At 45.0% G+C, this 21908-nt stretch overlaps 1 protein-coding gene across 1 annotated transcript in view; it reads left to right on the top strand.

Moving 5' to 3' along the window:
• The first annotated feature begins 20142 nt into the window (after positions 1-20142).
• Positions 20143-21908, top strand: part of isl1 (ISL LIM homeobox 1) — a 4435-nt gene continuing 2669 nt past the window's right edge. Inside the window, exons 1-3 of the mRNA XM_034542043.1 lie at positions 20143-20170; positions 20546-20735; positions 21652-21908. The exon at positions 21652-21908 is cut by the window's right edge and continues 6 nt beyond it. Of these exons, the coding sequence (XP_034397934.1) occupies positions 20143-20170; positions 20546-20735; positions 21652-21908 (475 nt within the window). The remainder of the gene's footprint in view (positions 20171-20545; positions 20736-21651) is intronic.

The following is a 21908-nucleotide window of genomic DNA, read 5'->3' as shown; positions in this document are numbered from 1 at the left end:
AACAAAACGTAGGTGCCACCTGAGAGGGGGTCAAGGGCCATAGCTCGCCTTGCCGCTTGGTGTCGGGCTTCTATGGTTGGACACTGGCTTGAGAGAGGGAGAGGGGGAGAGGGGGGGGGAGGGGGAGAGAGAGAGAGGGAGAGAGAGGGAGAGGGAGAGGGGGGGAGAGAGAAAGAGGGAGAGAGAGAGAGAGGGGGGGGAGGAAGAGGGAGAGGGAGAGGGGGGGGGAGGGAGAGAGAGAGAGAGGGGGAGAGAGAAAGGGGGAGAGAGAGGGAGGGGAGAGAGAGAGGGGGAGCGAGAGAGGGGGGGAGAGAGGGAGAGGGGGAGAGAGAAAGGGAGAGAGAGAGAGGGGGAGAGAGAGAGAGAGAGAGAGGGGGGGAGGGAGAGGGAGAGGGGGGGGAGGGAGAGAGAGAGAGAGGGGGAGAGAGAGAGGGGGAGAGAGAGGGAGAGAGAGAAAGAGAAAGAGGGAGAGAGAGAGAGAGGGGGGAGGGATAGAGAGAGAGGGGGAGAGAGAGAAAGAGAGAGGGGGAGAGAGAGAGGGAGAGAGAGGGAGACGGGGGGAGGGAGAGAGGGAGAGGGAGAGAGATTTTTAGAAAACCTTTATTTTACATAAAAAAACGAACAAACAAACAGAACATTGCACTCACTTCAAAACCAAATCAAACAACAAAAACAACCAAAACCAACAAACGCAACGCTTCCGTCCGCTGGTGGTCCTGAGACCCCGTTTTAATGCCATAGTTTCAGTCCAGGTTTCTCCTCCTCTGGGCTGAGTCGCTCCTCAGGGTCGCGCCTCAGGGTCGCGCCTCAGGGTCGCGCCTCAGGGTCGCGCCTCAGGGCTGTTCCTCTGGGCTGCTCCTCCGTGCTGCTCCTCTGGGTCGCTCCTCCGGGCTGCTCCTCCGTGCTGCTCCTCCGTGCTGCTCTTCTGGGTCGCTCCTCCGGGCTGCTCCTCCGTGCTGCTCCTCTGGGTCGCTCCTCCGGGCTGCTCCTCCGGGCTGCTCCTCCGGGCTGCTCCTCCGGGTCGCTCCTCCGTGCTGCTCCTCTGGGTCGCTCCTGAATATGTGCTCCCCCCTGGGCCGCCCCTGCCCCCTCTTCTTCCACCTGCAGTACCACACCTGCCCTCTCCCCCTCCATTTCCTGGGCCACCTCAGCCCCTTCTTCTTCCTCATCCTCCTCCTGCTGCTGACCCACCTCAGCCCCTTCTTCTTCCTCATCCTCCTCCTGCTGCTGACCCATCTCAGCCCCTTTATCTTCTTCTTCCTCCTGCTGCCCCACCTCTGCCCCTTCTGTGTTCACCTGCTTCACCCCACTACCCCTCTCTGTGGTCACCTGCTTCATCCCACCTGCCTCCTCCTGTTGCTGCTCCCGACCCCCCTCTCTGTCCTCTCCGTCTTTGGGGTCCCCCCTGGTGTCGTCCTGTCCACCAGCCTTCCTCCGAGGACAGGCCCTGCTCTGATGCCCTTCCCTCCCACACTTAAAACACTTCATATTGTCAGTTTTTGCATAAATGATAAAAAGAGAGTTATCAGCTCTCACCGTGAAAGTGATGTCCAAGTCCTCGCTCCTGCCATGAAGCAGCATGAAGCATTGCCTCCTGTGCGACACCACGTGCTTTAGTAGTGGAGAGCTGCTCCCAGAGGACATCTTCCTCACCTGGGACGTGACCCTCCCGTGCTTCGACAGCTCCCCCACCAGTACCTCGTCCTTCACGAACGGCGGCACGTTCGCCACCGTCACCCTCACCGCCGCCGTGACCAGGGGAGAGACGGGGACGTGTGTGTTGAACACCACGACCCCGCTCTCCACCACCGTGTTGACCTTGCTGACGCTGTCCAGGAATATGACCACAGCTTTGTTCATCCGGGCAGCGGACTTCACGCTGCTGTAGCCCACCGCCAGACTGCAGTCCTCCACCGTGCACGGGAACACCGGCATAAGCCGAATCCCGTGCCTGCGTGTCAGCCAGCTCAAGTCCATCTCGGTGTGCTAACTCCGCTAGCACTCCGCTAGCACGTCGCTAGCACTCCGCTAGCCTGCCGTTAGCACGTCGCTAGCGCGTGCCGGCAGCTCGCAAACACCCACACTCAACCCACCAAACCCCCCTTGTGCACACAGTACCCCACTCAACACCGACACATACACTGATCTCACACTCACTACGAGACACACGGGAAAAAACACCGTCAACTCCGAACATGACGCTCTCCGCTCCCAACCTCCGACCTCACGCTCAGACAGAGAGAGAGAGAGAGAGAGAGGGGGAGGGAGAGAGAGGAAGAGAGAGGGAGACGGGGGGAGGGAGAGAGAGAAAGAGGGAGAGAGAGAGAGAGAGAGGGGGAGACGGGGGGAGGGAGAGAGAGAAAGAGGGAGAGAGAGAGAGAGGGGGAGAGAGAGAGGGGGAGAGAGAGAAAGAGGGAGAGAGAGAGAGAGAGGGGTGGGAGGGAGAGAGGGAGAGAGAGAGAGGGAGAGAGAGAGAGGGGGAGAGAGAGAGGGAGAGAGAGGGAGAGAGAGAGAGAGGGGGAGAGAGAGAGAGGGAGAGAGAGAGAGAGGGAGAGGGAGGCGGAGAGAGAGAAAGAGGGAGAGAGAGAGGAGGGAGGGAGAGAGGGAGAGAGAGAGAGGGGGAGAGAGAGAGGGGGGGAGAGAGAGATGGAGAGAGAGGGAGAGAGAGAGAGGGAGAGAGAGAGAGAGAGAGAGAAGCAGCGAGATGCAGAAATCTCAGAGACAGGAAACTCAAAATCTAAGCACACTCGATATCTGACAACATATGATTTTTGTAATTGGGCGGTTTGTTTATTAGTCGTGCTGTATAAATGAAGTTTATTATTAGTATTATCACTCAAATGATTAAAAAAGTTACTTTCCATCCAACCCCTTGTATCTAAGCCATTGGTCAGCATCATCTATGAATCTGAGACTTGAGTAACGAATGGACGACATCTTGCGATCCTCGAGGTATCATCTACAGTTATTTATCACAGTATGAAGTCCAAAAGATAATAAATATTTGACTGTCTCTTGTGTAGAAAACACAGGTCTGTGGGTAAGTCGTCAACATAATGCTGTGTTTTGGAAATAACCCACGATTTATTTTCTTCTTTTTTCTGTTGATGGTTGACAGATAAAAGAGAGGGACTGGGAGAAGTTGGCTGGGAACACAGGAAGTGAAGCTCCCAACTCCGCCCAGTCTAATTCTGTTTGCTGTCAGACCGAGCTGCACTGCAATTATCAGACTGAATGGTGCCTGTAGAACATAATTGCTTTGTTTTTCAATTATTTCACGAGGCTCTAGTGATTTACTTCATTCTATTAAAATATGCCAATTAGACATTATAATTACAGTTTTCACTGTATCACTTTTTGCTGTCACTGAAAAGATGTAATACTGCTATTAGGGAAGAGCATGGGGACAGTTTAATATTGCAGATTTACTGCTGTCTTGACAAAATCCACATGGTTATTTTGAATCTGCTTGGATTTCACTTGTAACCAAACAGAAAAATGTGAAAATTTTAATATGAATAAACTTGATCATATATAATATCAATACTTTTTTGTTATGTACCGCAAGGTAAATCTCAGAGATGTGTGAAGATGAGGGTGAATGTGGGTGTAAAAACAAAGTGCTGTACTGTGACTCTGGAGTCTGTGGTGTAGGCAACAAAAGCACTTTGGTTGATATCTGGGAGAGAAAGTGGTTTGAATAAACAGTTAATAAACAGGTTGTGTCACTGCAGACCTACGTTGTTACGCTACGTTGTTACGCTACGTTGTTACGCTACGTTGTTACGCTACGTTGTTACGCCACGTTGTTACGCCACGTTGTTTACTGCTGTCTTGACAATATCCACATGGTTATTTTGAATCTGCTTGGATTTCACGTTGTTACGCTACGTTGTTAGGCTACGTTGTTAGGCTACGTTGTTAGGCTACGTTGTTAGGCTACGTTGTTACGCTACGTTGTTAGGCTACGTTGTTAGGCTACGTTGTTAGGCTACGTTGTTAGGCTACGTTGTTACGCCACGTTGTTGTTACGCCACGTTGTTGTTACGCCACGTTGTTACGCCACGTTGTTACGCCACGTTGTTACGCCACGTTGTTACGCCACGTTGTTACGCCACGTTGTTACGCCACGTTGTTTACTGCTGTCTTGACAATATCCACATGGTTATTTTGAATCTGCTTGGATTTCACGTTGTTAGGCTACGTTGTTAGGCTACGTTGTTAGGCTACGTTGTTACGCTACGTTGTTAGGCTACGTTGTTAGGCTACGTTGTTAGGCTACGTTGTTACGCCACGTTGTTACACCACGTTGTTACGCCACGTTGTTACGCCACGTTGTTACGCCACGTTGTTACGCCACGTTGTTACGCCACGTTGTTACGCCACGTTGTTACGCCACGTTGTTACGCCACGTTGTTTACTGCTGTCTTGACAATATCCACATGGTTATTTTGAATCTGCTTGGATTTCACGTTGTTAGGCTACGTTGTTAGGCTGCGTTGTTAGGCTGCGTTGTTAGGCTACGTTGTTAGGCTACGTTGTTAGGCTACGTTGTTAGGCTACGTTGTTAGGCTTCGTTGTTAGGCTACGTTTTTAGGCTTCGTTGTTAGGCTACGTTGTTAGGCTACGTTGTTAGGCTACGTTGTTAGGCTACGTTGTTAGGCCACGTTGTTAGGCCACGTTGTTACGCTACGTTGTTATGCTACGTTGTTATGCTACGTTGTTACGCTACGTTGTTACGCTACGTTGTTACGCTACGTTGTTACGCTACGTTGTTACGCCACGTTGTTACGCCACGTTGTTACGCCACGTTGTTACGCCACGTTGTTACGCCACGTTGTTACGCCACGTTGTTACGCCACGTTGTTACGCCACGTTGTTACGCCACGTTGTTACGCCACGTTGTTTACTGCTGTCTTGACAATATCCACATGGTTATTTTGAATCTGCTTGGATTTCACGTTGTTACGCCACGTTGTTACGCCACGTTGTTACGCCACGTTGTTACGCCACGTTGTTACGCCACGTTGTTACGCCACGTTGTTACGCCACGTTGTTTACTGCTGTCTTGACAATATCCACATGGTTATTTTGAATCTGCTTGGATTTCACGTTGTTACGCTACGTTGTTAGGCTACGTTCTTAGGCTACGTTGTTAGGCTACGTTGTTACGCCATGTTGTTACGCTATATTTTGGCTAAAATCACTTCACACTTGAATTAAATTAATTTAAAGCTTCAGGGCAAAGACAATTCAGTTAAATTCATTTTTTTATTAAGTTCTTTAATTTAACATGCACATTTCTCAATTGGTATTTTTTAACCCAGTTCTCTCATTTTGTTTCTTTACGGATGTCAGAGTCGTGAAATCATCGAGTCGATCCAAGTGCGAGTGTCAGATCAGGTCGGGGAGACCAACCTTTGACGGCAAATTTCCAAATACGACTCATCCTCTCAACTGCCCAATTACGCCACGGCACTTCCTGGGAGGTGCCAGCTCTGTTATTATAAGTGATGCATTAGGGGAAATTCTGGATTAATGAACATGTAAATATTTGGATCACTTGTGGAGTGAGGTGGCGGTTGGAATAAACATTATCCTTGTGTGAAAACCTTTTAGCGGGAGACTCGGGATGAGACCTCACTCCTGGCTTTGGGAATGCAAACTTAAATGGATGGCAGGCTCAGCTCTCCATTTCACTCTTTTCATATCACTTATGTGTTGAACTGCATGACGGTAGCAGAGCTCAGGTCAGATGCACGGTGGTTCAGTGAGTACATTACCTCAAATGGAAGGTGGTGTGGTGTCATTGTTCAGCTTGGTAGGACTACCGTCCTCTAGGTAGTTTAAAACATTAGTATTTTGAAAGTATTTTTCATTTTGTGTGATTGATTAACTCTTGTTTTTATCCTCCTGTCGGTGATGTGTCGGTGTTTCTTTTCCGGTAGTCTGACTCACCCTTGGAGGTCATCGGGGCCCGCCGGTACACAATAAACACATGTTTTAAAGGTTCATGAAATGTACCCACAATTCACGAATATTAGAGGGGTGAATCATTGGGTAAACAATTACATTTGGAATCTTGAAGTCACGATTCAATTCAAAATGATTCACAATTCAAAATCAATTTGAGAAACCTGAAACCTTATACTTCACATTATTTCTTCGATCAGGATTCAAATCATTTAAATTAAATTTTTCTGTAGTGATTACATTTCAGAATTAGTTTTTATGTATCTTGCAATGCTAATGTTATTTGCTTTTACGGTTATTACGGACGTAATTAATCAAATAAATGCAAAGAATGTCTCAAAGTGGCATCGACCTTCTGTATTGGGTTATCTGCTCCTCCTGGAGGGATAACTTCAGGTACCTATACATTTCATAATGTGCCTGCACATTAACACATAAGTCTCAAAACCACGAGCACACGAGCAGCGACCTGGAGGGATACCAAGCGGAGCGACGGGAGCGTAGCGGCCTTCACTCGCAGCCTCTGTTCACCCCCTCCTCTCTTAAACATGAAACCCAAACAGTCTCTGTTAACGATCCCGTTGTGTCCGGCTCCCCATGGAGCACGACGAGTGGACCGGCCCATGCTCATCATGGTGGGGGGAACCTGGGAGGCGTCTCGACCATCAGACTTAACTGACCCTTCACCTTGGCGGGGAGGTTCCCTCAATGTTTCGGGAGAGCAGCACCGATTCACTTACTGAAAGGGAAGGCGCGGTTGGAATCCCGTCTATGCGTGTGTGTGTGAAGTGGTACAGGCCGGCCGACGCCAGGAGAGTCAACGCAGGTACGGGTTGAGTTACCTGATGTTTTAGCGCTTATTTGGTTTGTAATCCAAGACTCATTACGAATGGTTTCAGCTTGTCACAAGTCTTCACCAACTGCAAAAGAAACACCTGACTCTCAGCGACCCTTTTTGACTTTTGACAGATGAATGAATCACCTTTGAGAAAGGTGGTGGGAGTTTTAAATACAGGTTAAAAGACAATATTCCCTAGACTTTTATTTATGGTACAAACAGGCCATAAGGATTAATATCAGGCCATAAGGATTAATATCATCAAGAACAGTGGCTTTGCTGAAGAAGACCTTCCAGTCAGGTCAACTTGTGTGGGAAAAATAACTCATTGGCTGGATTACGGTCACTTTAAACAAGAAAATGTTATCAGCTTGCAAGATTGTATGAACAGGATTAAGGAATATTTCACCACTAAATGTACACACAAATATTAATCCAACACAATAGCTTTTGCTTCAATTTGTCCCGTGTTGAAATAAAAGATCTGAGACCAGCCAGCAGGACAGACGATGCTCAGCCGGGTCTCGACCTGACTGCAGTCCGTGATGGGCAGCGGCTCACCACCACCACCACCACCTGGTACTCACTCTATGATGAATGTGAACGTGTTCATTTGAATGTATTTACATACATTCAAATGAACACGTTCACATTCAGAGCTCACAATTGTGAACCGTGTTCACAGTCCAAGAAAAACTAGTCAACGTTCTTTTCTTCCTTTTTCTTCTGTTGTTGGGATGGAATGACGTTCATAGTCTTTCAGACTTATTTACAGCATCCGGTCTCCAACCAGCAGGTTCAGGGACGGCCTCATACCGCAGGCCATAGGAGCTTTGAAGTATTGAGCTCCTCACTATGACACTTAAGATAAAGACAAGAGATCAAAGTATCCTTTGTAACTGTGCGACAAGGTGGAGACCCCCTATGATGGATGATTCTTATAAGACTGTACTAAACTGTATTGAATCACATTCTTTCATTAGAAAAAGCTGCAATTCTGCGTTACATCAAATTAATTCCACCTTAAATATGTTCTAATTAATTATTAAAATTGCATTCATCCATTATTAGACATTGAGGATTTTTGATGACAAAATGCAGCATTCAGAAATATTAAAACAGGAAACATGCAGTGAAAAAACAAGGGCACGAGCAAATGGTGGTCACGCAAGAGTCATGTAAAATCCCAATAAATGTCGTATTTTTAAGATACAGCTGCACATTTTGGTGTCGCCCGTGTCCCGAAGGCACTCCTGCACAATAATGATGCTGTTTAATCAGCATCTTGTTATGCTACACCTGTCAGGTGGATGGATTGTTGAGGCAAAAGGTGTAATTGTGCAAACACAGATATTAAAAAGAATTCACAGAACCGTACGTTTTTAACATTATTATACCGCGTAACTTTCAATAACGGCTGCTCGAAACACTACGCCGTTGCTCTGATCGTACATTCATTTTGCAGGAACGAACAACGCTGTCCGGCCTGAAATGTTATGGCATTTCATATGCAAGTATGATGTTTGTTAACATGTTAAAAATGTTCTACTTATTTGAAAAGAAAAATAAAGGCTGCAAACTCGTACGTACAACCGGGGGATTGGTGGAATTCCTGTTGGGCCAGCTCTGACCTGTCTGTGGATTCCAGGCCGGGTGGAGGGTGTCGAGACTCAGACAGACAATCTGTGCAAAGAAAAGCTTTGAGAGGCTGTGGCACCAGAGACCCCCCCCCCCAACCCAAGATCATCCAACCCGCTCAAACACACTCTCTATATCCATATATTATAATCTGATGAGCAAAACAGATTGGAGTCCATGTTATGCCCTGATGCCACACATCAGACGTCCCCCGAACATCAGGCCTCTTCCCTCCGGCGTGGAGACCACCGCAGGTCATTGTTCGCGCCGCGATGCGGTATTGAAGGTCTTTCATGTATTTTTAAATCCAGGGGAGGAAAGTTGTGTGGGAACAAAAACACGATGACGCGGCGCTTTTCTTTTCTAAACTGCCGATAACCTTCTTTGTAATCTGTCTTCGTTTTGTTTTACTATATTGGTATTCTGGCTGTGAATCTGTTTTAAACGATAAAATATACTTTTGGCTGCAATTGTTGAGATGCTTAACTAATGTACTAAATGACCTAATGTGTTTAGTCCCGCTGTCTCTCAACTTGATCCCCCGCCACTCTCCAACACTTACTTACAACCCTTAAAGTCTGTATTTAAAGAGCATTCTGTCTTCACAAGTGTTTCATCATGTGGTGGATGAATGAAGGTTTATGAATATCAATGAATCTGATGTAATGCAACTTTTGTTGTATCAAACAAAGTTATTCAATGCATTTATAAAACAAAACATTCCAGCCTTTTAGTGAAATAAAGTGCCCTAAACGTAGCTGTTGTTCATCCCCCACAAATAAGAGTTTTTGTTGTGAAGCTCCAAAAAGTGAGTGGAAAATCTGTTTAGTGTGAACTACATCATCTTTCGGTGTGTGTGTGTGTGTGTGTGTGTGTGTGCCTCTTCACCATTCATACTATCCCGGAGTTTTCAGAGACTTACAATGCCAACCTTTTTTTGTGGTCAGTGATAAGCACTCTTATACAGTGATGCTGCTGCATGGCCTTCACTTATTTCACCTCTGTAGACGCAGCCTGATCTCCTGGAATTACGCTGCTGTACAACTAAACTGCAATGTCAGTCACAATTTAATGGGAATGTATTTTTGTGTGAAACCAAAAGTCAACATTGACTAATTTAAATGTATTTCTGTAATGTCAATAATGTGACAAATATACCCATTTTAAGCCAAACCACGATCTTTTACTGAACATATCAAAGACGTTTTGTTATGTTTTGGTTTTGCTTAAGTATATACAACATTATTCACGTTTTTAAAACTGCGATCGTAACCTGGGAGGAAACATACGTGATTTCTTAGTAAACAGGCTTGGTAGAAGCTCATCTGTGGGATTTTAATCGGTACCTTGAACGCTGGTTTTCTACTGTCAACCATTCAATCTCCCCGACGGAAAATAACTTTCCAAAGTTGTAAAATCCTGAATATTACAAATGGTTCTAGGTCTCTTATGAGCCTTTAAATGCATTAATGTGTTAGTCAAATTGGTCTTTGTGTGCCATGTGTGTTTTTCAGCAACCACACCATATCTAGTGACAGAGAGAGGTGGGCAGATTACATGTTGCCGTATTCTTTGGCTTGTAATTGCAAATTTGGAGTTTGCGGACAGCGTTGACTCTTATAATACGCCTGAATCCCTTCTTGCCAAAATGGAGGGAACGTCTCCTAAAACTCCTCAACCCAATATTGAGTCGACGAGCCAATGTATGAATGTCGAATGAATGTTCGGCTTGGGATCGCCCTGAAGCAGGGAAACCATGAAGCAGGGATACCATGAAGCAGGGATACCATGAAGCATGGATACCATGAAGCAGGGAAACCATGAAGCAGGTATACCATCAAGCAGGGAAACCATGAAGCAGGGATCGCCCTGAAGCAGGGAAACCATGAAGCAGGGATACCATGAAGCAGAGATCGCCCTGAAGCAGGGATAGCATGAAGCACGGATACCATGAAGCAGAGATCGCCCTGAAGCAGGGATACCATGAAGCAGGGATCGCCCTGAAGCAGGGAAACCATGAAGCAGGGATCGCCCTGAAGCAGGGATACCATGAAGCAGGGATACCATGAAGCAGGGAAACCATGAAGCAGGGATACCATGAGCAGGGATACCATGAAGCAGGGATCGCCCTGAAGCAGGGATCGCCCTGAAGCAGGGATACCATGAAGCAGGGATCGCCCTGAAGCAGGGAAACCATGAAGCAGGGATACCATGAAGCAGGGATACCATGAAGCAGGGATCGCCCTGAAGCAGGGAAACCATGAAGCAGGGATACCATGAAGCAGGGAAATCATGAAGCACGGATACCATGAAGCAGAGATCGCCCTGAAGCAGGGATACCATGAAGCAGGGATCGCCCTGAAGCAGGGAAACCATGAAGCACGGATACCATGAAGCAGGGATCGCCCTGAAGCAGGGATACCATGAAGCAGGGATACCATGCAGGGATACCATGAAGCAGGGATACCATGCAGGGATACCATGAAGCAGGGATCGCCCTGAAGCAGGGATACCATGAAGCAGGGATCGCCCTGAAGCAGGGAAACCATGAAGCAGGGATCGCCCTGAAGCAGGGATACCATGAAGCAGGGAAACCATGAAGCACGTATACCATGAAGCAGAGATCGCCCTGAAGCAGGGATACCATGAAGCAGGGATCGCCCTGAAGCAGGGAAACCATGAAGCACGGATACCATGAAGCAGGGATCGCCTTGAAGCAGGGATACCATAAACCAGGGATACCATGAAGCAGGGATACCATGCAGGGATACCATGAAGCAGGGATCGCCCTGAAGCAGGGATACCATGAAGCAGGGATACCATGAAGCAGGGAAACCATGAAGCAGGGATACCATGAAGCAGGGATACCATGAAGCAGGGATACCATGAAGCAGGGAAACCATGAAGCGGGGATCGCCCTGAAGCAGGGATACCATGAAGCAGGGAAACCATGAAGCAGGGAAACCATGAAGCAGGGATACCATGAGCAGGGATACCATGAAGCAGGGATACCATGAGCAGGGATACCATGAAGCAGGGAAACCATGAAGCAGGGATACCATGAAGCTGGGAAACCATGAAGCAGGGAAACCATGAAGCAGGGATTTTCTGGATTTTAGGGACGATCACCTAAAGAAAGGTGTTCGTCCGCTGCACGTGTTGTCAAGCCCCTTGAGGCAAATTTGAGATTTGGGATATCGGGCTGTATGAATCAACATGACTTGTCTTGAGATGAGTACGTTTGTGAAGCTACTACTACTACTACTAGTGAATGAGTGTTAAAGCGCTTTGAGTGGTCGGAAGACTAGAAAAGCGCTGTACAAGTACAGGTCCACTACACACCACTGATCATTGAATTGTCTGTTTGCCCTCATTGAATCTTTCTGCATCAGTTTGCATCCATCTCTGGTCTAAATAATACCTCCAACACCGGCAACAGAAAAGCCTTGAGTTTGTCCAATGACTTTGGGGGGACACTGCAGCGTTGTGCTTGTCTGTTGTTTGGGCTCTGCTCCTTTATATGTGATGAAATTTGCCTGCAGTCATGGCCCGGGGCTACGGCTGCCCTAGAGACAAAAGGAAGACGGGCTGCCACCATCATGTTTAACCACCCCTGACACATCATCTCCCTTATTGTGCCTCTCAATCTGAACACACACACACACACACACACACACACACACACACACACACACAGCAGCAGCAGCAGCAGCAGTCCAGGGCAGCAGTGCCGGAGCACCATCTGTCAGCCTGGTGTCAAGTGGCCCTTGTCTCCAGTGATTACGAGAGCTCCTGCTGCCTCAGGTGGTCCGCGGACCAGCTCACCCATCTAGAGGGGCTAGGCCAGGCCATATGGTCTGTGTGGCGCACATGAGGGGGGTGGGTGGCACCCAGGGGAGGTACCTCCCCTCCCCTTGCCACCGGACAGACAGCAGCCCCGACCAGCCCTAACGCCTGTGACCGTGACATCGTCTGCAGAGATGTCCCAGTCGGGGGTCGCAATGACGGAGAAGGTCTTGACATACATCATTCAGAGTTTCGTGAGAGAATAAGAGGAGGACGGTGACGGAAGGGCACAGGGCGAGGGGTCACTCCAGTCAAAGCCAGTCCGTTGTGGTTATGCTCTCAACACAACAGGGGTTTTGAAAAGTCCAACTGAACAATGAAAAACATTGCTTCTGTATCATGAAACAGATGCGGTCATGGATTTCTGACTACATCACTTTGTTGGAACACATTTTTGCTTGCATGTGCAGGAATCTGATATAACACAAAACAATATTTAAGAATATGCAGCACGTCAATGCAACGTCACCTGAAATAAGGACGGCATTAACAATAGACAAAGGGGCCTGAAGTTCAGATAAGAAAGCAGGTCCTTTTGATGCCAGGCGCTGATTCAGTAGTCCACTTCCCAAAACAAAGTTACATTTAATCATATTAACCCAGACTGCTAAACAGTGAGCCTGAGGCCCCTGGGAGCCTGGGAGCCCCCAGGCAGTTGTCAGATCTGTTGGTAATCCAGCCTCGGCCATGACAGTGCTGACCTTTTAAGAGGAACGGGGACCCAGAGAGTCCAATTTTAAGGATGCCACTTAATTACTAGACTAGATGCATGATGTATGTGGAAAATCATTTCCTATTTGCTTCTACATGGTACCAAAAGTGCGCAACGACCTACAGAACCCCCACAAACTCATGTTTACAATGTTTACTGATAAATCAAGAGAAGTAGATTCATTTTATATAGACTTCTATACAACCAGAGGAGTCACCCCCTGGTGGTCAGGAGAGAGAATGCAGCTTTAACACATGAAGCATAGACTTCTATACAACCAGAGGAGTCGCCCCCTGGTAGTCAGGAGAGAGAATGCAGCTTTAACACATGAAGCATAGACTTCTATACAACCAGAGGAGTCGCCCCCTGGTAGTCAAAAGAGAGAATGCAGCTTTAACACATGAAGCATAGACTTCAATACAACAAGAGGAGTCGCCCCCTGGTAGTCAGGAGAGAGAATGCAGCTTTAACACATGAAGCATAGACTTCTATACAACCAGAGGAGTCGCCCCCTGGTGGTCAGTAGATAGATAATGCAAGTTTAGGGCACTTCCACATTGTCATCACTTTTCAGACCTGGAGGTTGTTGCCTGCACAAAATCAATATTATTAACAATGCCGATACTAAAGCTAAGAAACTGAGGAGACAGGAGCAACAAAAAGGAACTGGGAGAACAACCAAAGCAATACTTTGTGGCACAAGGCAACACCATCAATTACAATAATTAGAATATCATTCCAAAGACATGCTGCAGGTTCATTGATCTCTAAATGTCCCATAGGTGTGAATGTGAGAGTGAATGGTTGTATGTCCCTACATGTGCCCTCGATGGACTGGCGGCCTGTCCAGGGTGTCCCCTGCCTTCGCCCTATGTCAGCTGGGATAGGCTCCAGCGCCCCGCGACCCTAATGAGGATAAGCGGTATTGAAAATGGATGGATGGATGGATGAAATGTATTGCTTTTTTAAAGATGCTGCTGGTTTCAGAAGAGCGCCTACTAGAGGATACAATTATAGTTAAACTGCTCGGAGGAAAAAAAGGAAATACTTATTAAGGTTTAGGAATAGATGACTCTTTGCTGGACCAATCCACTTCCTCTAGCTGTGGGCTTTAGCTGTCTTTATATGTCCACGTTCAAAATGACATGGTTAAAAAATGTCATTGAATGTGTAGTAACTCTGTAACTCTGTTCATCTGGTCACATGACATCTATTCTTCTGTCCATCCGGGGAGAGGGATCCTCCTCTGTTGCTCTACAGAAGGGTTCTTATCTTTTTACCCTGAAAGGGTTTTTTCTGTTTTTTCCTGATCCGATGTGAGGTCAAAGGTCAGGGATGTTGTATGTGTACAGATTGTAAAGCCCTCTGAGGAGAGTTTGTGATTTGGGCTATACAAAATAAACTGAATTGAATTGATAACCTCCACAAGAACTTTGTTGGATTTCTACAACTTTCGACACAGCCGGACCACCTACTACGCCCATGTGGCCAACTCTATGTGGGGAGAACCATGAATATGCATTGGCACAGGAAATGAAGACTAATCCACGGACGAGAAATATAAACTGCACCCTTGATATCACCCAGATTCACTCTCCTCTCTGCAGCTAATCATATCTCTTCGCTTCGTTCCATGAATCAGAAAATACTGTAAACAGTCAATAAAATAAACATTATGTCAAAACCTTCAGAATATAGAAAGGAATGAAAGTGTGAAGTGTGTTGGATGTAAGAGCTGCTGAAGTGGAGATTTATGGATCATTTAAAACGTATTTAGAGAAAACGTCCTTAAAAGATTTAAGTTTTTGTCAAATTAAATACATGTTGAAGACACTATAGGGGAATATGGTAAACAACTAATAAACTACTAGATATCACCATGAACCTTACTGACATTAAGACAATTTATTTTGTATACTAAGTTATGTTTAAATATCCAAATGAGACATTATCGAACGATAACCTTTGTTGAATTTCTGAGAAATCTACAGACACAAATCGACATAATAGTCAAATAAGACTATTTTGTTTCCAATAGTCTAACAGAAGACATGTTATAGAAGCAAACAAGACCAACATCTCTAAATTGACTAGTGCATGCAAAAGTATATGCTCTTAAAGATATTGATGCCTTGAGAGAATTGGCCTAATTATGTGCACAGCAACCAGCACCTGACAGTTACCCAGCCTTGGCTTATCTGTTAGCTGTCACCTGCTTTTTTACATCCCCTGAAGAAGACTGAGTTGAAACACAGGGACATTAAATGTTATGAATTATTTGTGTTGTAATAATAATAGCCGGTCAGAGCTGGAATCACACATTTGTTGCGTCAAAACATCATAGAAATGCATTTTATTTGTTTTATCCACATTTATCCGCACTTTATTATTTGATCGTCATATTTGGTGAAATGTATTTGTATTAATATACGTATATATATATATATATACGTATATTAATACAAATACATTTATATATATATATTTTTTTTTTCCTCAAACAATTATTGTTAAATCCAATTTAACCAAACCTGTGTGAAAAACTCTTTATATACGTATATATAAATATATATATATATATATATATATATATATATATATATATATATATATATACGTATATATACGTATATTAATACAAATACATATATATATATATATATATATATATTTATTTGTTGTTTTGGTTTTTTTCCTCAAACAATTATTGTTGAATCCAATTTAACCAAACCTGTGTGAAAAACTCTTTATATACGTATATATATATATATATATATATATATATATATATATATATATATGTATGTATATATATATATATACATTTATATATATATATTTATTTATTTGTTGTTGTTGTTTTTTTCCTCAAACAATTATTGTTAAATCCAATTTAACCAAACCTGTGTGAAAAACTCTTTATATAAAAACTGTAGCTTCCAAATATCAATTCACAAACACACAATATTATTCATAGGCTGGGTGGGAAAAGCCAAATGTGCCACAGTTTGTTCCTCCAGTGTTTGTTAATGAGGGAAATGAGGTTTCACTGGCTGACCAATCACACGGCTCGTCAGCCGGGCGACTCGCAGACACGTCGGCTAGGACTTTTCCTCCTCGACACTCAAGCTCAGCGTTCATAAGCACGGCCTCTCACTGCATCGCCGACTGTAATCAGAGCAGGCTTTCCATTGAAAACACACACACACACACACACACACACACACACACAGGTTACATTCACTTACACTCATTTCCTGGGGGCTATTTCACAAAACCTAGATCGCGGATCAAGTCGTGATTTTTGCTGGATTTAGACGTCATGACACATAAGTTACCATGGAGATGTATTCCGTGCAGCTAGCCTGCTAACAGTCAGGCATTTTATTTGTTCCAACCAGAAGTGACACGAATGTTTCGAGTACAGCCGAACACTGAAGGAGACTTTTCTAGGAGACCAAAATGTGACAGTTAGCTGTCATGAAGTTAAAATAGGGTTAAAGACCCTCCAAGACCAGACATTATCATGGCAGTGACCTGTCAATCACAAGCTAACCCCCCGCCAAGCATCCCCTGCTTTATGGTCTGTTTGACTCTGAATTACCATAATTTACTAAATGAACATCACGCTGAATTGAAGAAGACTTGAAACTAGAGATTGAGACCAAAAACTAATGTTTACAATGTTTACTGAGGGAATACATCAAGAGAAGTAGAGTCATTTATATAGACTTCTATACAACCAGACTTTTTGCAACCAGAATACAGATATACAGATACAAAAAACTAAAAAGAGAGAATAAAAATGTAGCTAGCTACAATATTATGTGTCCCATATTGTGAAATGACTATGCAGTATGAGTCAACGATAACAGTAAAGATGAAAGGCTTAATCTGGACCTTGTTTGGCCCGTCTGTTACATGAACTAGATGACCAGAGAGCGCTGTAGACACCAACAGCTGAATGTGTGATTTCTGTGAGACAAAATATGGGCTGTGCTTATGTAAGCCAGTATCAACCACCAATATCATGAAATCAATCAATCTGCAACTTTTAGCGACAAGGGAGGTGTGCTAAATAAGGACTGTTCGGAGTTAGTTAATAATAGACACATACTGTATGTAAAGATAGCACTGCTGCTAATAGGTCCTGTACATTTTATATCCAATATTTACACATGTACAGTAAAGTTGGTTCAGTGGCAGCACGTTGCAATGAGGGGGACCTCCAAACCAAGACCTGCCTAGGGCCCCCACAGGTTTGTGTGCTGTAAAGCGAGGCAAGGAAAAGTAAAAAACTAAAAGAGACACAAGACAATAATACATGACACAAAAAGAGTGAGATACAATAGGAGATAAAAGTAAGCTTGATTAAAAAAACAACAGAAGTTAAAAATGATGCTATGGTGAGAAGGTGTATCTTTTGTGGAAGTTGAGAGGATGGAAATAATAATCATAGATGGCACTTTCCAAATGACATATTTTCTAAAAATGAATTACCACTTGGCTGCAATCATAATCCATTTAAAGACAGCAATAAAACACCAATGTAGTAAAGCAAGTTCTGAGAAACCGAGCAGTGAAAGCAGAAATCAGGGCCGTGTGCAGCAGGCAGGTTATTGCATCGCAGGCCGGAAGATCAAATGAGCGTTCACCTTTTAGTGGACACACTTTGAGCTGTTTGCTTCCATAATACGTCTTCTTTCTGACAGAAGACATTTTAAATACACATGTATGTGTTTATTGTTCTTCTTTGTCTATTTACGTGTGTAGATTCCTCCTAAATTCACCAAATGTTATGATGCCTCATCCGTATATGTAGACAACATGTCAGAACATTTGTGATACATCAAATAATCGTCTTAATGCAAGTAATCAACTGGGGAAGTTCCATGGTGATGTTTATTAGTTAAACATTTGACCCGATGTGTCCGTCAATTACTCGGCTGTTTCCTGCTGCATTCCTTTGTTCAAATGACTATTTTACATTTTATTCTTTACACAAAAACATAACAAATTCCTGTTTTCTCGGTTGAAGAACTGAGAGACATCCGTCTAAATTGTCATATTCCATTGACTTCTATTCAAATTAGTTGTTGCCCACACTGGGCCTACATATGGATCATGAACACGCATGCGTTGCCATGACGTCGAGCATCGGGCAGGACTTGTTTTGAAAAGTTGTGATTAAAATAGATGCTCAGCTACATTACTCATCTGTAATCACGTGGGCCAATAAACACTGTTTACTGCTTTACCGAATGTACATGTTGTTGTTTTCATCTCATTTAGATAACAGAAGACGACACAGACGACATTTCCTTTTTAAAGAAAAGAAGAAATATTGGAGGTCTGGAGAGAGAGCAAGACCTGCAGAAGCAGCCGGGACAAGATGCAGATCCAGACAGAGAGTCGGATCTGGAGAGACCGAACACCAATGGGACACATCAAGAAAGATGTACTATACTGGACCACCAGGACTATACTGGACCACCAGGACTATACTGGACCACCAGGACTATACTGGACCCCTAGGTCTATATACTGGACCACCAGGACTATACTGGACCACTAGTTCTATATACTGGACCACCAGGACTATACTGGACCACTAGGTCTATATACTGGACCACCAGGACTATACTGGACCACTAGGTCTATATACTGGACCACCAGGACTATACTGGACCACCGGATTCTTCTGCATGTCGTTTAATATCATGTCCACTACTAATAACCCTCACATAAAGTGTATTAGGATGGAAATAAAAGTGGGTACTGTCATTTAACATGTCTCTTTTCAAAATGTCTATATTTCATATTAGTAAGTCTCATTCATCATGGCTTGAAAATTCAAAGACTAAAGACACTGCATCTATTTATTTAAAAAATATATATTTTTGATATATATTCTTTTTTACATTTGGCATCATCCCCAGAGTGAGGACATTGTAATTATTCATTATTTTACTTTTGGAAAACCAAATCTCAAAGACTGGAGACTTGACTCGGACCTGCCCTTCAGAGATTGGAGACCCCCGACCCCCCAACATGAAATGTTCTAGAACCACCACAGTCCTTTTGGAGACCGTATGCGGCCCTCCAAACGCGTCCTCGGCACCTGAGACAGCTCTGGCTACTGTGGTGCGTTTACGGCCGGAGGAGGTTACTGTCGCGAGAGGACAGCGGTGTGTGTCCGAGCTGCTGCTGCTGTGGTGCGTTCACGGCTGGAGGAGGTTACCAACGCAAGAGGGCGTTCACGGCGGTGTGTGTCCGAGCTGCTGCTGCTGTGGTGCGTTCACGGCAGTGTGTGTCCGAACTGCTGCCGCTGTGGTGCGTTCACGGCGGTGTGTGTCCGAGATGCTGCCGCCCGGGCGGCGGCCTGTCGCCGCTCTGATTTACAGCTCTGAGGACTTCTCCTTCTTCAGGTGGACCCTCCCCTTCAAGGATGACTCTCTGAGCTCACACCTGAAGTTTCTGAGTTTCTGGAAAGTTGCCATTGAGAGGATGCGAGGTTTTCATTTAGCCGCAAACCCGACACGCTTTATTGGTGCGATATATTAAGTCTCACCTCTTTAATCTTTCTAATATGTCCAGACCTCTATGAATAACTATGTTCATTTGGAATCGAAAGTTTTAAAAGAAGAGTTGAAGTGAGGTGTTTTCCCGTATAGTTGACCATGTAAACAACAGTCCACTCAACAGCGCACACAATATAGAAATAAATAAATACGAGAAAAGATGAACAGATCAGAAAAGAGCAAAGCGAAGCTGGAAAACAAATGATATGCAGCAATAAGTGTGCCAGCGTGTGTGCGTGTGTGTGTGTGTGGGGGGGGGGGGGGGGGCAACGCTGGTCAGGGTCTGCACCAGCCAATCAGCTGCTCATGCAGATGACGTGCCACTGTCCTACGTCAGCCCCCGCCTGCTCGTCGGGGTCCAGAGCTCCACACACACCGGCAAAAGAAACACACATATACGCACGCACACTCTCTCCTCTCCGAGCCGGACAGCACACAGCCCCCCGCCCCCCTGGCCCCGGCGAGCCCCCGGCAGCGGAGGACAACATCCAGGCATCCAGGCGCCGCCGCAGCCCGCTGCGACAGTGGACCTCGCGTCGCCGTACTTTGTGGACATGGGAGACATGGGGGATCCGCCGAAAAGTAAGCCCCCACTTGTTCGGTGTTCGGGGATGCGGTTCCGGGGGGCTCCGGGAAAGAAGAGAGGGGTCGACTTTGTTGAGCTGTGTGGTGTAGACAGAACCGGCCTGTTCGGACTAGTTGGTGCTGCAATAAAATACAGATTGTTTGAAGTTGAAGTCAGCGGATGTTACCTGAGACTTTCTGTTGTATTCAGTCTATATATTTAAGTTAATGTCTTGGCCTAATGCAACCAACAACCATAGTAATACTAATAATAATAATAATGAAACTGTTCAATATAATTATTATTTGTAGGCCACTTGTGCTCATCATTAGGCGAGTCTTTAAGTCGTGCAGTGTGTGTGATGTGTGTCCTGCTCGTGCGTGGTCTTCCAGAGAAGCGGCTGATATCTCTGTGCGTGGGCTGCGGGAACCAGATCCACGACCAGTTCATCCTGCGGGTCTCCCCGGACCTGGAGTGGCACGCCGCCTGCCTCAAATGCGCCGAGTGCAGCCAGTACCTGGACGAGTCCTGCACGTGCTTCGTCCGGGACGGAAAGACTTACTGTAAACGGGACTACATCAGGTAGGACGGCCGGGACGGGACGACACCTCTCCAGACACGCGCAGGGGGGGCCGAGACAGCTGGAGCTGCACTGGCGATTGGAATAAATATTTTTTTTCTTCTTTTTTTTCCTTTTTTTCTACATTTTACAATATTGAGAATATTCGGACTGATTTAAGTCACATGGAGCTCTGATTTCAGTGGGTTGAATTTATTTTTTTGACGTTATGATCATAATCATTTTTTTTCTAATAATAAGAAGACCTATCAGTCATTGTGTTACGATGACATCATTTACAAAAAAGAAAAGAAAACATTGTACATCAAGCCATCATAACGGATCTATTAATCCATAACTCCGATCAGACTGTAGAATCATACAAAATCATAACAAACCATGATGGAGCTATTTATTATTATTATTATTATTATAATCATGTAAATAACTATAAGGATTTTGGTGTTATTACACGTGAACAATTATTCGATGACAACTCGAATAGTTCTTCAGTTGTTGTCTAATGACATTTTTATTAAAGCTGTACTGAAATAATTCACATTGTAGATGAAAGCGTCAGAAAAACAACAACAATTAACTAGAATGATATCATGTATTGTATGATAATAATGATAATAATAGTAATAATAATAATAACAATGAATTAAATATTGTTTGTACTTTGAAATAAATAATGTATTAACTACCTTATATTAAACATGTTATTGTAATTGTTATTCTGATTATTGTTAATTATATTATAATTATAATTACAAATTATTGATTATGCTTTTTTGGTCTAACTGTTTTTTTATTATTATAATTATTTTATAATTAGATTTGTGTGAGTGACTGAGCTGCCTGCCTCGCCGTCAAACTGATCGGACTGTGTGTGTGTGTGTTTATGTGTGTGTGTGTGCGCGCGCGTGCGTCCCGCAGGTTGTACGGCATCAAGTGCGCCAAGTGCAACATTGGCTTCAGCAAGAATGACTTCGTGATGCGGGCCCGCTCCAAGGTCTACCACATCGAGTGTTTCCGCTGCGTGGCCTGCAGCCGGCAGCTCATCCCGGGGGACGAGTTCGCTCTGCGGGAGGACGGGCTCTTCTGCCGGGCCGACCACGACGTGGTGGAGCGCGCCCGCCTGGGCTCCGGCGGCGACCCGCTCAGCCCGCTGCACCCCGCCAGGCCGCTGCAGA

Source organism: Cyclopterus lumpus, chromosome 9 (assembly GCF_009769545.1).
Source record: "Cyclopterus lumpus isolate fCycLum1 chromosome 9, fCycLum1.pri, whole genome shotgun sequence".
Lineage (NCBI taxonomy): Eukaryota > Metazoa > Chordata > Actinopteri > Perciformes > Cyclopteridae > Cyclopterus > Cyclopterus lumpus.
The sequence above is the reverse complement of the archived record's forward strand: the minus strand, read 5'-3'. Positions and strand labels throughout refer to the sequence as shown.